The 17,578-nt window shown below is 37.3% G+C and overlaps 1 protein-coding gene across 8 annotated transcripts in view; it reads right to left on the minus strand.

The window, feature by feature from the left end:
• slc8a2a (solute carrier family 8 member 2a) overlaps positions 1-17,578 on the minus strand; it is a 29,685-nt gene extending 12,107 nt beyond the window's left edge. Inside the window, exons 1-6 of one of the 8 annotated variants that reach the window (XM_073861154.1) lie at positions 17,207-17,578; positions 15,673-15,756; positions 15,245-15,319; positions 13,805-13,962; positions 5,964-6,301; positions 5,502-5,639 (exon numbers count right to left, since the gene is read on the minus strand). In XM_073861154.1, the coding sequence (XP_073717255.1) occupies positions 5,502-5,639; positions 5,964-6,263 (438 nt within the window). In that variant the 5' untranslated portion in view covers positions 6,264-6,301; positions 13,805-13,962; positions 15,245-15,319; positions 15,673-15,756; positions 17,207-17,578. Of the gene's footprint in view, positions 1-5,501; positions 5,640-5,963; positions 6,302-13,804; positions 13,963-15,169; positions 15,320-15,672; positions 15,757-16,450; positions 16,682-17,206 lie in introns of those variants that run through there. The other 7 variants (XM_055199718.2, XM_055199716.2, XM_055199720.2 and 4 more) reach the window with 7 other exon arrangements.

Below are 17,578 nucleotides of genomic sequence, written 5' to 3' on the forward strand. Positions count from 1 at the left end.
CCATAGATAATTTATTATAACATGTTAAAATTGCCACCTTGTAGATGTGAGCAAAAATGCAAATGAGCTGATGAGTGCAGATTAAGGGGCGGTATTTTCCCATGCTGACATCACACAGGGAGCCAAATTTCAATAAACTATTTTTTTACATGCTTGCAGAGAATGGTTTAACAAAACTAAGTTACTGGGTTGATCTTTTTCATATTTTCTAGGTTGATAGAAGCACTGGGGACACAATTATAGCACTTAAACATGGAGAACTCAAGAACCCTTTTGGGTAGCAGCAATTAACAGCGGCCAAATTTGACCCGTGGGTTCTCCAGGGTTAAACATTAAACATTACCCTGCCACTGACGAGTTATTTCGTCAATTAAGAAAAAAACACTTTCCTTCCCAAGACGTGTTTTTACAGATATAGTTTCGCTACTATGCAGTGCACTAGGTTGCACTCTTACTGAGCATTTACAGATCCAAAAGCAGTAAATACTCCGTGTATGTTTTGATCATCATTCTGAATGTGATCTATAACTAAAGTCCTTTACAAAAATGCAATTATCTTAGTTTTTTGTTCAAAAATTTTGAAGGAGCCTTCACATATTTGAGAGGTGATAAAAGAAAACAAATGAAGATAGAAGGAAACGTCTCGGTTACTATCGTAACCTCGGTTCCCTGAAAGAAGGGAACAAGACATTTGGTCCGCTGACGCTATGGGAACTCCTCTTCAGAGAAACCGGAAGAGGGAGGAGTTCCCATAGCGTCAGCGGACGCAATGTCGAGTGACCGCTCTCAAAAGGGAACAGGAATTTTTTGTTTCAAAGCAGAGGGTCTGTTTTTTCATTTGATATATGTTTATATATTTCAAATGAAATATGAACATTTTCTGAAAAGGAATTAAACTTTTGTGAAAATCATAAAAAAATTTGCCGCTGGCTGGCAACTTTTTTAAAAATGCTGGCAGAGAAAGGGGCTGATCACACCAAAAGCGTTTATGACAGTTGCAGGCGCCTTTTTTGAATGATATTTTATGGGCAGGGAGCGTTTGCGCCTTGCGGTTTTTGCCACCAGCCACAGCACATACTTTTGAAGGAGCGCTGAGAGCGCAGAAGCACCCGACGTCATTCACATCTCTCCATTGTCCAATCGAATGAGGGGAGAGGCGGGCCTTACGTTGTGGTGAGGGAAGTTTACAGTTGCTTTGAAGAACCGGACTCCACTCGCTCACTCTCTCCTGCGTGTTTGTGCATCTCTCACCCTTAATCAAGGTCAGAGCAAGCACCCTCTTTTTAAAGTTTCTGCTAATATGACAGCTAAAGAAATATTCCATTTTCTTAAAAGAAAAATCCAGATAATTTACTCACCACCATGTCATCCAAAATGTTGATGTCTTTCTTTGTTCAGTCGAAAAGAAATTATGTTTTTTGAGAAAAACATTGCAGGATTTTTCTCATTTTAATGGACTTTAATAGACACCAACATTTAATACATAACTCAACACTTAACAGTTTTTTTCAACAGAGTTTCAAAGGACTATAAACAATCCCAAACGAGGCATAAGGGTCTTATCTAGCAAACAATTGTCATTTTTGACAAGAAAAATAACAAATATACACGTTTAAAGCACAACTTCTCGTCTAGATCCGATCCAGCGCGACCTAACGTAAATGCGCAGTGACGTAGGGAGGTCACGTGTTACATATATAAAACGCACATTTGCAGACCATTGTAAAAAATAAACTGACACAAAGACATTAATTAGTATCAGTTGACATACAACAAAGTAGGAACGGTCCTCTTTCTCCACACTTGTAAACACTGGGGTGGAGTTTCGCGTTCGTCCTCTGTGACCTCTTGACGTTATGACGTATTGCGTGGGGTCAGCTGGTGCATCATGACCGGATCTACATGACGAGAAGTTGTGCTTTAAAAGTGTATATTTGTTATTTTTATTGTCAAAAATGACAATCGTTTTGCTAGATAAGACCCTTATGCCTCATTTGGGATTGTTTATAGTCCTTTGAAACTCCGTTGAAAAAAACTGTTACGTGTTGAGTTAAGTATTAAATGTTGGGTTCTATTAAAGTCCATTAAAATTAGAAAAATCCTCAAAAAACATAATTTCTTCTCGACTGAACAAAGAAAGACATCAACATTTTGGATGACATGGTGGTGAGTAAATTATCTGGATTTTTCTTTTAAGAAAATGGACTAATCCTTTAACAGCAAAAGAGCACTCACGCTTCAATATTTGATTGACAAGACAGCTGACTCGGTGGTTGCTTAGCAATATAAAAAGCCAAGTCGCACTGCTCTTTATTTTAAAAAGGCAGTGCGTTGCGCCTTGCGTTTCCAAGTGTTTTAAGCACATTTGGTGTGATTAGCCAGAAAGAGTTACATTTTTTGCAGAATTGGGCATGCCTGAATTTAAAAGAGTCATCTTTAAAAGAGTCATCTACCCAGATATTTTGGAGTAAATTGATAAAAATTGTCTTATTTTACAGAAAACTTTTGTTCTCCACAACATATTTTTTATTTTGATGGTCCGCAGAGTTTGGATTTAAATGGCATCATACAAATTACCTAAAGGGAACTTTAAACAATGGAAGATGTTACACATTTAACAAATCACCATAAATGTTCAACACAGGTGGAGGATTACATTAAGTAAGGAATAATTGACGACGGACCATTGAAATATTCGAAATTAATGCACACCCAAGGTGGTAATGTTGCATAACGCGAAGCGGAGTTACACCACAGGTGTGCATTATTTTACACTTATACCACAGGGCATGCTTTATTCTGATTGGTTGAGGATTGTTCCATAGGTGTTGATTATTTTTCTTTATACAACAGTTCTTTCTGGTTCTCGAATCTGATTGGCTAAGAGCTATGCAATATTGTGCTGATAACGGCACTGTAACCGCTTCACCTTTCGTATTATTCCGCCACCTAGTGAATGGAGGTCCTAAGCAGGCTCATCTCTGAATGGAAAAACACAGACGCGCTGTTTGAATCACTCTCCGTGTGTCTCATTAGTTTACTAGCTCATAAATCAGTCTGTGAATCCCCAATCGGAAGTTATTATTCCGTCAAAGATCAGCGCTCTTGGATGTTACGTTAAAGTTAATGGGAGAAATGTCTTGTCACATCGTGTGGACGATTAACACTTGGAAAGAGGAATATAAACACTCGTTTTTTTCTGGAGCTATATCTTTTATCAGAACGTGAAAACACCGTGGAACTGCAGGTAAGCACCGCAGCTTTTAAATGTGGACATTGATCATTTACTTTATCGTGACGTGACTATTAAAACATGTTATGAGATATCGCCACTGGTATATTTATAAGCAGCATGCAAAAACATCTCTCTGACACTTATAAAAAACCGTTTTGTATAGTACTGACAAGAACAAAGTTTAATAATAATAATCGAGTGCTCGTATCGCGTTAAGAATAAATGAGAAAGCAATAGTAACGTTATACAAGTATAGCTTTATTAACTTTTACCTCGCGCCAAAACAATAACAACACAAAATACACTAAATATGAATAAAAAAACAAGTAATAGTTTGATCATGACACCAAATACTGCTGATTTGATCTCATTTTGACGATCATAAACAAACAAGGCCAACATGAGAGCCAGGGAATCCCTGTCAGAGATGTAGCCCAGAGAGGGCGGTGGTCAGCGGGGCGCGTGAACACTGACGTCCGCTCATGCTTTGGTTCTCATTCGTACCGAATCTCACTAAGCAAACGTTCAAACAGGCGCTATCTTTACTAATCGACTGCAGATTTAAATATAATACATATACATTCTCGACTGAACTAATCTTAAAACTACACTTTGTGACCAAGAAACGGTAATATAAAGTAACGGCTTTTCCGTCCATTGAGTTGTTATGAGCTTCAAAGCAGCCGAAAGTTTTACCTGTCATTCTGGCCGCCCTCAAATCCGTGGCGGAAGAAGTAGTTCTCAAACAAAGAGGCTTTTAAAATAACTCCGTTGTTGTTTTCTAGTTTTCTTTTTTCAAACGTGTGCCGTCGAACTGTTGTATAAAAGCAATATCGCTCTCGGAGTCGTGTGATATAGCTCTATATCATCACGGCTGTGATTGCCTGCGGCCTCGTGCCTCTGGCCTAATCACAGCCGTGATGATATAGAGCTATATCACACTCCTACTCGAGCAATATTGCTTAAGTAAAACGCACACCTAGCCTGTTAACTCTTTCACCGCCATTGACGAGATATCCCGTCAATTAAGAGAAAACGCTTCCCCGCCAATGACGAGATTTTCAGTCTTTCCGCAATACCGCTATTATCCACCAGGTGGCGCCCTTCCGCAACTTTTTAAACCCGGAAGTATTGCCCTATGGCAAGCTGCTGCATGTCCGTGTCTGTTTTAAAGATCGCTCTGAATGGGATCTCTATGAAAAGTCTGCCACAAACATGGAATTATCTCTGCTTTTTACTCAAAATGTGGTGTTTTTGCAGAAACCTACCCATATTCAAAAGCTGATTACAAAAGAACTACTCAAGGTAGGATGAAACGTTTTTTTTTGTTTGAAAGCAGAGGGTCTGTTCTTTCATTTGGTATATTGCATGTTTATATATTTAACGAAGGACATTTTCTGAAAGGCATTAAACTTTGGTGAAAATCATAAAAAACGCTGGCGCTGGCTGGCAACTTTTTTAAAAAACGCTGGCGGTGAAAGAGTTAAATGCCCCGCTTCCCTGTGGAACATTACCACCTTGGGTGTGCATTATTTTAAAATAATTCAACACCGAACCCTCATCCATTATTCCTTACTTATACCACTGTTAACACCACAGACATTGCTAAGACATTGCTCTGGTGGTTATTTTAAGGCATTTGACAGCTTAGGTGTGCGTTTTACAGAAAAACAATCAACACCCGTGAACACTTCTCAACCAATCAGAATAAAGCATTTAACAGCCCTGTGGTATAATAATGAATAATGTACTGCATGTGTACTGAACCCTTGGGGACTACAGCAGAGCACACACACGGGAGTAGTCCACATTAAGACAAACATTACTAGAAGATTTTACTCATGCATGTCTAAATATGGTATGTGGAAAAAATGGAGTACAATGTAAAAAACGATTTTTTTCTGTGTTTCAGGAAAACAGAAAAACAAGTTTGATTTCTGAAGAAGTAATGTGAGCCCAGTCAAACAGCTAAAACATTTGACTTTCCCAAGTGTCAAACTAAGTTTAGTTAAATGATGTCTTTACATGGATGGAATGGGGCTGAAGTCAACACTGTAAAATGATCAGAGGTGTGTGTGTGTCAGTCATTTAATAATTAACCTGTAAAAAAACTTATTTTGAGATGTTTCTGGTTTTGAGAAGAAACCTGACCGCAGATTCTCTTTTCTCTCATATGATGTTGATATATTGATATATTACAGAGCAGCAGAAAATTGCATAAATGATGGCAATGATAAAGATTAGATGTGAGAAGTTGCATGTGTACCTCTATGACGGACAGCAGGATCTCAGGGGCCGATGAACCCAGAGCCATGAGTGTGAGGTTTGAGACGGTTTCATTCCAGACTCGAATTGTCATTACAGTTTTTTCTCCGTTTGCACCCGTCATAGTCACCTCTTTCTCCTATAGGAAGCATACACATCGGATATAACATTTATTATCTTAATTACAATGTTAACAACACTTTATGAAAAAACCAACATAAACTACTGTCATATCGCTTATCATGTATATACCAGTAACGTTTCTAAACTGGTGTGCTAAGTGGCGACATGTCATGTCAAAAATGTGTCCAGTTAAAATTGTATGTTGGATTTGTTTTAAATAGACCGCAATCCTCTGGTATATACACATTTATTGTGCCCTGCCTATGAAAACAAGTGTTCATTATTTACTTCATAACCAAAGTTCATTATTTAAGCGGAGATGATCTCGTTGGCATCGCACCTGTGAGGTGATGACCTCTATGGCGGCCATGAAGCGGTCAGCAATGATGGACACACCCAGGAACATGTAGAGAAGAGTTGAAAAGTAAATCACTGCTCTTATTGTCTGCATTGCCAATGAGGGGTTACGCGGCAGCCAAACAGGAAGTAAAATCCCTGGTTGACATATGACTTTCTCAGCACAGGATCTCTTGTGACTATCTACGCTTCTGTTGCTGTTCTCGCGAATGTTGCCGCCTGTACACACCTGTGTAGAAAGGAGGAGAAGGAGGAAAAGGTGGAGGAGTGGAGGAGAAGCCATGACCACGAAGGGTTATGCCAAAAAGAACCGCTGTCCTCCTGAGGATGAGAAATTGACAAAAAGAGAAAAACAGAGTTACTTTATGCAAAGCATGATCAATCATAACTGAATGTTTTTGTAAATCGTTAATAAAAGAATTAACATGTTATTTTTCTCTATGCAATTGTTACACAAAAATTCAGTTTATTTCATGTAAGAATTGCTTTACAAGTGATATACACATAATTCGCTCTGCTTATGTTTCACGAACAGGGCCAAGTGTCTGTATGCAAATATGTGCATAAAAAGAACAATGTGTGTGCAAGGTCATATCAGTCCCAATCTAAACCACCATTCTTATAAGCGGTTTATTAGTAATATTTGGCCTTAGCAATGCACAGAAGCACACTAATAGATCTATCAGGCTAAAACTGCATACTAGATGTGGTGTCCATGGAAACAACAGAAACCCTATAACTAGTGTTAAAAGAAAAGCTGCCTAAATACAGAAAGTAAAGAGAGAGAGAATGAACATCTACAAAATAGACAGATAGAAAAATCTAAGCAATATGACATTCAATTATATTACTATATCATTCTCTTTATCACTTTGCTCTGATGATCTCATCTTATCACCCATCACCTTTGTGTGCGTGCGTGTGTGTGTGTGTGTGTGTGTGTGTGGTAGAGATTGAGTGTAATGTGCAGGACTGAACAGTGTGATCATATTTCACTTTCTATGGTTACCTGGACTTCAGCTTTACTGTGCTACGCTACACCACTGTCCAAAAATAACCTGCCCATCAACACACGCATGTAAATAAAAGAGTTTGTCTTATATGTGACTGTGTATCTTGGTGAGTGTGCATTTTAATGTTGACATTTGTGTTCGCGTGTATATCTGTGTATGTCCAAATAATCCCATACAGTTGTGTGCTGATGCATGAGTGTGTATGTGTGTGTGTCTCTGGTTACTGTGATGACACTGTTTCAGTCTGTCAGTGCCGCTGATAAGTGATTGGGCGGATTGGTTTACACACTAAGCTCTGACAGCTTAATAGAAGTTAGCACCTTTTAGTGGTTAAGATTACCACCACCAGAGAGAGAAAGTGACAGACAGAGACCGAGAAAAAAAGAGAGCCTACGTTCTAGGAAACGTGAGAGTGATGCTAAAATAAATATATTAGTAGGACGGTTAGGTGAAGTCAAAGATCAAAAGTGAAGTAACATCACCGTTTTCAGTAAATGCGCCGTAATACATGTTAGCTAATGCAAGCATTTTGATTTTAAATAGCACTCAAGCAATGTAATAATCTCTATTAGTAAGGGTGTTAACTGTTATCAAAGTTGTATCAACATCCTTGTTTTTAAGAAATGAAGTTACCGCAGTTTCTCTTATATGGCGTATGAAAAGTATAACTTACAATAGAATTAACTCTGCCACCACTTAAAGTATGGTTGCAAGAAAATATCAATGCAAGTACCGTGATAAACAGACTACCACCTATAGTCCTAGCCATATTTGCCTAGAAAATCACAACTTTTAATTTTCTGTCGGTTTTAGTACACAATGTAACTACAGAATAGTCAAGTTTTAAACAGGAAAATTAATGAAATTCTTGGTTATTTTTTAGCCCGATGCTAATGGTCTAATCGGATTCAATGGATTGTGCTAAGCTATGCTAAAAGTGGTAGCGCCAGGCCCGGAGAACAGCTGAATGGATTTTAAAATGGTAATAATAATAGCTCCTTGAAGAACAATAGGGTCCTCGCACCTCTGTGCTCGACCCCTAAAAATCAAACGTTTAACCCTAGGGGGGCTGGAATTATTGTCGCCAGATTATTGCCGATACACGAGGCAGCAATTGAAATCTACAAACAGTATGCTAATGAAAGTGAAAAGTGACAAGCATACTCGAAATGTGACCTCAGCATTTAACCCATCCTAGTGAGTAGTTAACACACACACGGAGCAGTGAGCAGCTATCCCAGCACCAGGGGAGCAATTAGGGTAAGGTGCCTTGCTCAAGAGCACCACAGTTGCAACCCGCCAGCCGTGAGCCTCAAACCGGGCACTCTCGGGTTACACGCGCAACGCTCTAACCACTGGGCTACAACTGCTACATTAGTTTTTAAATCTAAATAAAAACTAAATCAGGGCTCGACATTAAGGCTTGTCCGGGACAAGTGGATTTTTTGTAGGACAAGTGTAAGAGAAAATTAGTTGTCCCACTGGACAAGTTAAATTTCAATCAATGTTACTTCACGTTATGTGCTGTTAACGACAGAGCAGAACGCGCTGCGCAAACACCGAGCGAAATATTGAACAGAGAGCGCGGCACGCCGACACACACGTTTACATGTACTGTTATTGTTACTAAACAAGCTGTGCGCGCATTAAACCTGATCGCTGAACACGGAGGGGCGGGAGTCGCGGAACGGGATGGAGTGAAGTGGAGAGTGATATTTCTTCAGGCTCCGGCGTGAATATAAATGACTTCACTGTGTGTCAAAAAAGCTGATTTAAGTCCGTATTTTTTCTCTTCTAAAGTTCGGTAAAAACACATAATGGGCTTAAAATCTTGTTTAAGAATCTTTTTTATAATGAGAATCTCTCTTTCAGCGCGCCTACAATTGTGTGCGCTGCACGACAGCTGATTTGAATCTGACAGAGTTCGTCACTGTACATTAAAATTCCCACACAAACATTACAGCGTAAATGCTAGGTTTAAGATTGATTGTATATATATATATATATATATATATATATATATATATATATATATATATATATATATATATATATATATATATATATATATATATATATATATATATATATATATATATATATATATATATATATATATATATATATATATATATATATATATATATATATATATATATAAAACAGATAATCTAGATACATTTATTTTAATACGTTTTTTAAAACATAGTAATGTTTTAATGTTTTGCTTTAGTGTTTTTTAATGTCAGACAATCATTGAAAAATCTTCTATTATTTTGCTTTATTTGCTAGTCCGGGTTTGGTTGAAGGCTACAGTTTGTCCGGTTAGAACAAGTATGTCTCACTCAAAGTATTCAAATCGTTGACTTTATTAAATGTGCATAGATGTGTGGTTAGTATAATGCACGCACACGCACAGTCCACAAAACCTCCTTTGATTTGAATCAATCCTGCTTATTTAAACTATAACTATTGACACTATTCAGCCGATCTCCTTTCCCGTTATCATTCACCTGCTCTATTCTCCGACACTGCGCAGACTCTCTAGCGGAAAGTTTTGGAACAGTCCATTTTGCACTTAATAACAGGGGTGACCGGATTAGTCCATTTATTAAAGGTGACACTTTTCTACAATCATTGAAATGTGGGAAAAATGAAAGGCAGCAGATATAGCATCATTCTTCAGAAAGAGTAGCAAGAAGCAGCCAAATAAATCTTAGTAAAATACATTGCAGTGACCTAAATTCACATGATTTTCTGGTCTCTATAGTATTTTCAGCAATGGGAGATATAAATCATGGTTTCAAAGTAAATTTCAAAAGTTTTATTTGATTAAATAGTTTTAAAAAACATGAGGTTGAATTATGACTTTAAATTGTATGTTAATCTCAATTCATTTGAATTAAAATTCAAGTATTGTAGCAATTGTATGTTATACATTATTCTTATTAACACACCTATAATACTTAAACGTATTTTAAGGTTGGATGATAGAGATTTTATGTGTCACGAGAGTAACTGCTGGCCCCTGCCTGGCCACCCCTATGAAAAATCCCTTGCTCCGCCACTGATTAGCAAAACACAAAAAATACATTATTATGTATCTTTACCCGGACAAGTGACTTTTGTTCATGGACAAGTGAAACATAAATTTACTTGTCCGAAGGACAAGTTGCTCAAAAAGTTAATGTCAAGCCCTGTAAATTAATATTCTAATAGCCATAATCAAGCCTATGCAGCACACCATGGAGCAGTTTCCTGGACAGGGATTAGACTAGTTTTAAGACTAAACTAAATGTAAGAGCTGTCCAAACTGCAAACAACTTGCACTGACATATCTTAAAATACATCAGTGCCCTTTGTTTTGCCTTAAAATGCACGCCAGTAATGTTTTTAGTAAGGCATGTTCGTTAAAACTAGTTACATTTCCTAATTAAACTAAGGTCTAGTCCTGGTAATCCCTGTCCGGAAACCACTCCTATATAGTTAAAACCCATTCTACTAACAGATACACATAAAAATATACATAAATTGTATACATTTAAGTATACAGATATACATAAAAAATTAAAGTTGGACCAACTTAAAAATTACATCAATCCGTAACGCTTAAACATCTCAAGTTTTTCCAACTTAAAATTCTCACTTTAAGTGAAAAATTTAAGTTGAAAATGTTTAACTATTTTAGGTGTTACTAATTGAAGTAAGTTTTTTTTAAGTAGAGCAGCTTTCACTTTTTACAGTGCTGCTAAATAAGAAACATTTCATAAAAGTCCAATAAAAGAGATAGATGTAAGGTATACAGCAGTGGTCTCCAACATGCTGCCCACGAGCACCGGATTGCTCACAGAGTCTGTGAGTTGCCCACCAATGCACATTATATTGAAAGCCTCAAATTTAATATTCATTACATATTTTTATATTAACTTGGCTTCTTTTATGTATGTTAACATTTTAAACAATGATAAAACATATTTACAAGTACAATAAAATAAAATAAAATAAAATCAACAATTAAAACAAAAAAGTTTGAGTAGACTATATCAAAAAAGTAACCCTCTAGATTGATTTATCCATTGTGGTAGAGCTTGCTCACAAAAAGGTTGGAGACCCCTGGTTTAAAATAAACTGATTTAACGCCCTCTCTCTCTCTCTCTCTCTCTCTCCCTTCTCTCTCTCTCTCTCTCTCTCTCTCTCTCTCTCTCTCTCTCTCTCTCTCTGTGTGTGTTAGACCACAGGAGGCTCTATCGTACTTGCCACCCACTGCAGATTACTCATACACTTGTGTACTGTACATAACCAGTAGGAGTACAAAGTGGAACAATTGACCTATTTTCGTTATTGTGTAATACATCTACGCACAATCAATCACACATTGTTATAAAAAATATTATAGCTTTTACTATAGTATCAACTTACATTTACAGATGTGATGTAATACATTATGAAAAATGTCAACAATGCACTCAGTTAAGCAACACATAAACACAACTGATCTGATCTTATCAATCTTACCTTATGAATAGATGAACTATTTCTTTACCTGAGATCAATTTAGAGGGGTTCACAGCTTCACAATATAACTTGAATCTACATGTTTAGTAAAACTATAAGATTATAAGTCCTGCTGTGTCCAAGGAGCACCTGCCAATAAGTACACATACACTCATCAGAGATCTGCTTTCGATATCAATACATCCTTACATCAGTAACCCCCCTCCTGTCTCTATCAACTAGGGCTGCATATTTAATAATTATGTGTATATAAATACACACACATGCAATATAATCTTTTTATTTAATACATATATTTGTTCTTAAAATTATACATGCATGTGTGTGTATTTACATATACATAGTTATTATGCATAGTACACCCACATATATTATGTAAAGAAAAACTTTTATGCTGCAAACACTGCCCACTAACACACACATACATTGGCTGCATCCGAAATCGCATACTGTGACAGTAGGTACTCAATTGAGTACCTAATCATTGACCGAAAACAGTAGGTACTTTATAGTCTGAATATGGCTACATCACATGACATACGTCGTCATAACAACAAGTTAGTCCTTAACCTGAATGACGTTAAACAATCGCAATTTAACCACAAGGAACAGCAGTTTAATATATGTGTTTGCTTTAAATAGAGCAGTGTTACCGCTTTCGGGCATTTTATGAATAAAACAACGCCCCACTATCTTCTACGTTGAATAACTCCTCTCACTGAAAAAAATGATTCATTGAATTTAATCAATTTTTTTTAAGGTAAGTGGTTGCAATCAATTTATTTAAGCTACATTTAAACAAAAAAGATTAGTAAAGTAAAATAAAATATAAAACTTTTGTTTAAATTTGGCTTAAATAAATTGATCGCAACCACTTACCTTAAAAAAATTGATTAAATTCAATGAATCATTTTTTTCAGTGCTCCTGGGGGCTCACGGGAGAGCAAAGTGTCCATCGAATGATTTTTCCAGTGGGTCATCCGGGTACTTTCGCCTACTGTTTTTGGTATACTATGAATTCGGACACACTACTCACCTTGCCAACTGTTTTTCGCCTATGGAAGTAGGCGGTTTAGGACAAAGCCGCACACAAACAACCCAACTATCGGTTATACTGCAAGCTATACTGTAGTCATCATCACACACTATTAGGAAAACGGGATTACATATTAAATTTGAAATAAATTTGGGTCACTGCAAATGTTTTTTAATTTATGCCAAACATGGAATGATAAGGATAATTATACCACAAATATCAACTACTGTCCTAGACAACGAGTGCAGGTTTCTGTATTATACATTTTCAGTTGTTTTTAATACTTTTGTCAAAACAAACAAACAAAACACCGGCAAATTGATGCATGTTGTACAGTATATACACCACCAGCTTAAAGTATGGTCATCAAAGACTAGTCTAAGTTCAGTGTGCTAAAAAGCTAACATAATTTTTACCAGCTTTACGTAGGTCTGAACAATCATTTAATGTGTTTATTATTAAACACAAACACACAGTCACGTGTATCCACATACTCTCGGGCAGATACACACAGACAGGGCAAGTGACTGGCAGACCAACATTAGCATATGGATTGAGAAACTCTACTCTTGCTTTCATGGTCTCCATCCATGCATTGAATAATTAACTTGTTGCGGATCGATCTACGATGAGGTGGTTAACTAGTGACAGGTTTAGATTAAGTGCTCTGATCACGAACTCATATGACCTGAAACAAAGTTATGTTTACATAACTTGAAGGTACTGAAGCAAGACCACCAGTCACCTCACAGACTTAATACAAGACAAAGATAAAAGAGTTCCCATAACACATAAGATGACACATTTTAGTAGAAAAAACTAAATAAACCAGACTGCATGTGAACGCAGAGAAGCACGCATCAGACTGCAGTAAGGGCGAGCACTTAGGTCTTGTGGTGTGTGTTACGGTGGCCCCTCATCCTGGCCAGCGTTACTCTAGAAGGATCCGCAGTCTCAACTTCACTCGCCACTCATCACGACACAACCGTTATGCAATATTTAACAAGGCACTCAAACACCAGACACACCGTTGTGCACAGACAAACGTTCAGGCAAATCACATTTAGTCCAATGCAAGAGAGCATTTCATTTTAGTTCAGAGGCATCCAGATATTTATGGTGAAGAACACTTTGCAACCCCAATCTGAGGCAAAGATGTGTTGTTGAGTTTAAGATGACTGCATTTTTTACCTAAAATTATGTGAAATATGTAAATGAGGTTAAAGCAGCACTAATACAAAACACTCTCAAATGACTTACTAGTGTGTCATGGGGTTGTGTTTTAAGGTGGATGGACTCAGGTAACCTCAGGAGGGCAGATTCAAGCTCTGTGTGAAAGCCAATGTGATGGCAAGACTTCAATAGCAGCTGTAGGGCTCGAACTCACAACCTGCAGCATTTCATTATCATTCAAACCTCTGGAAAAAAAGAGAAAGTAACTGTTTCTGGAGTGTTTCTGGACGAGGATGCTGCAGTAACCTTCAATACAGTATAAGAATTAAAGGTAAAAAAAGGTACAAAAGTTGTCACTAGGGTGGTACCATTTGAAAAAGTACATGTTTGTACCTAAAAGTACACCAAAATAGTACATATTACGACCTTTTAAAAAGCTACAGTCCCAATGACAACTTTTGTACCTTTTTTTGAGAATGTGCATGCAATGTAAACACATTATTATACCAATAAAACAAGATGATAAAATTGTACAGTTGGTAAGATTATAAATAAAGCAACTCTTGTGGTAACATCTAAACAAACTGTTAAAGGGATAGTTCAGCCAAAAACGATATGAAACCCATGATTTACTCACCCCCAAGCTGTCTGGAAGGTAGTTAATTACGTTAATAAAATTTTAAATATGGATATTTCTACAACAACACCGCACGGATTACCCTCAGAAGACATTTGTTTATCATCCTGGAGCCGTTTGGATTTAATTTTTGAAGGATGGGCGCACAATTTTTGGACTTGAAGGTCGTGGACTATTGCTGGACCCCGTAATATTACAATTAATAAAATGAAAGATACAAAATAATTTATAAAATATACGAAAATTTGTTTGTCTGAAAAACGATGGACATATGCAACTCGGACAGCTTGGGGGTGAGCAAATCATGAGTTCAACATCGTCTTTGGCCGAACCATCCCTCCAATTAAGTTTAGAAATACATGACCAAATTCCTTAGGTCACTAAACCTGAAATGCTTGCTGACTAAACACATCTGACACCACATGGCATGCATTGTCAAATCTAAAGTGTAAGCTGAGCTGCATTAAAATGGCAGAGGCTATGCTCAAACACACTCAGGCGCTCTCACATATATATTTAATCATGAAGCAACACTTACTAGTTGTCATAACTACAAAGTGTATACCATTCTAAAAGTTCATTCGAGGGTGCAGTGAAGACTAAAGGTAAGGTAAGACACAGACTTATAACAGGGGACATACACATTCAATCACTTAATAGTATATCTGTCATGTGTATTTTTTTAAAACAGCAATCTTTTCAATACATGAGAATGTCCTGTGCCTATTTTGCGATTTATTTATGCACTTAATGCTTCATTCTACACAACATTTGGCTCAATCCTTTTCTCTATATTTATTCCAGTGCAAATTAACCTTAAAGAGCTCCATTTCAGTCTTACATCACTTCAGGAGTATCACTTTCTCCAAGCAATCCAAACACTGCATTACCTGTCCAAAGAGCAGAACACAGATCAGTCTGGCTGTGGGTTCAGGGCTGCTTACCAAAATGCATCCTACTTAAGCCTGATCAGAGATAGACAGTGAGAGAGAGAGAGAGAGAGATGAGAGAAGGAGGGAGGATGATAATGCATTGGAATGATTTTGTGAATGTTCCAAGTAGTTGATCTAATATGGGATGGGAGGAAGTCACTCAGCAGTTTTGAGAAACTTTGTTTCTTATCATCAATGACACTTTTGTAGCATGTAATAGTCTTACATATAAGCACATCCTTGATTGTTTATGTGTACGTCTGTGTGATGCTGTAAGGATAGTTTATAATGCTGATGACACTCACATTGCTGTGTCTCTTACTAGATAATTTACCATTTAAAGCTGACCCACCATCCCATTTAGGATATGGCGTTTAACCACTAACCTATGTGTGTATCGTGAGGCTTTCTGTACATTGTTGGCATCGCTTGTCATGAGAAGATTGGCCTAACATAATTTAATGTAAAACCTAAAAGCCAAAAAAAGATATGCATATTGGTTAGTTTGAGGGTATAAAAATGAACATTGTTTAAATAGCTGGTAGACATTATCCAAAGCGACTTGCAGTGCGTTTCAGGGTATTTTATTTGTTACAACTATGTTCATCAAACCCACAATCTTTGCATTATATACTTTACAAAATGCTGGGTTTATTTTCAACCCATCATTGGGTCAAAAAGGGACAAACCCTGCCGTTGAGTTTAATTGTCACAGAAAATGTTTAGCTCTTGAACCAACAATGGAGTTGAAAATAACCCAACATTTTTTTAGCATTGTACCACCTGAGCTACACTTTAAAATACACTTCAAACCGTGGTTGAGTAAAATAAAGACATTTTCAAGGTTAATTTAAACAGTTGAGTTTGTCCATGATTTACCCAAGCGTGCTGCGTGGGATAAAAACACTCCATCATTGTTAGAGAGTACAGAAACATTAGCTTAACATTAAAACCTAAAATAACACATTCTCTGTTCGACTTGATAACAAATTGTGGTCGTCACCTGCAGCACCTGGTTTGTTTACATATACAACCAATTCGCATACTATTATACCACAGATGAAAATCACCTATTCAGATAGATTTACCCACGTTGGTGACTGACCAGAGATGATTGTAACTAAATATTGAACCGTTTCTTTTTTCCATTTCGAAAGACAATACCTTTTCAGAGCTAGACGGGTTACTGTTTAATCAGTTCCGCTGTGACCGCACACAGACATCCACACAATCGTGACTTTCGCGTAATTCAAGACTTTAAATTAGAAACTGGTCACTTAATAAGCGCGAGACAACCGAACCTACTGCCCCGAGGAAAACGAAGTGCCAGCAAAATACTAATTTCAATATTTATACTCCAGTGTTTACTGTTATAACTCAAAGGTCATATTTTGATATAGAATCAGATGCGTAGCTTGAAAGAAAAATACTTCAGTTTTTTAACACGAATCGCGATCGCGCTTACAAGAGCAGCGCGTGCTTAAATGGAGCAGATGCTTGGGGTATGGGGAATCTCAGGACATCCTCTAGTTTTACTATAGCTAATATGCTTAACCTGTAGTAACACCCAAATTAACGTTTATTTCGATAGTAATACAATCAACCCTTATTACGCAAACTAATGCAGTGAGTACGCTTCATTTTAGCTTTTATCCGCTAGCGTAGTACAAAAGGCACCACAAGCCCAAGGTTGACACACACAACCTGTCCACTGGTAAAAAATAAACACTGTTATTGCGACTGCTAACATGTGCGGCATACATTTTGCTAAATAACAGCAACACTGTGCCAAACAAATAATACATATTTAGCCACCTGCGTGAATCTCGGTCTTTAACATGCGTTTGCAATTAGCGAATCACTGGTCAAGACTTTTTAAACAACCGGTAACAATTTGTGTTTTCATGCAACCAAACTTACCTGAAATTATATCGCAGATCTCAAACTGGAAGAGACATGGCTGGCAGGTGATAGGAAAGATTTTCCAGTGCTTATGACAGTCACATCACTGGTATTTGTGGTCTATCTCAATTTTTGTCCTGACCTGTGTAAGCATCCTCAACAACCGCGCGCATCTTCATCTGGCACAACACGCGGCAGACTACGCAACAGTTTAACCCGACACTCTGATTGGTGCGTCGGAACGCTTCGCCCCTAAACTACCTGAGCGCTGGCCTTTATACCTCTACACACCATATAACGGGACAAAGGCCAATACGGTTGAACCACCTTGATAAACTAAATAAAAACTTTGTTAAAGAGATGGTTCCAGCAAAAAATTTAATTATGTCA

The sequence above is a fragment of the Misgurnus anguillicaudatus genome, chromosome 22 (assembly GCF_027580225.2).
Source record: "Misgurnus anguillicaudatus chromosome 22, ASM2758022v2, whole genome shotgun sequence".
NCBI lineage: Eukaryota > Metazoa > Chordata > Actinopteri > Cypriniformes > Cobitidae > Misgurnus > Misgurnus anguillicaudatus.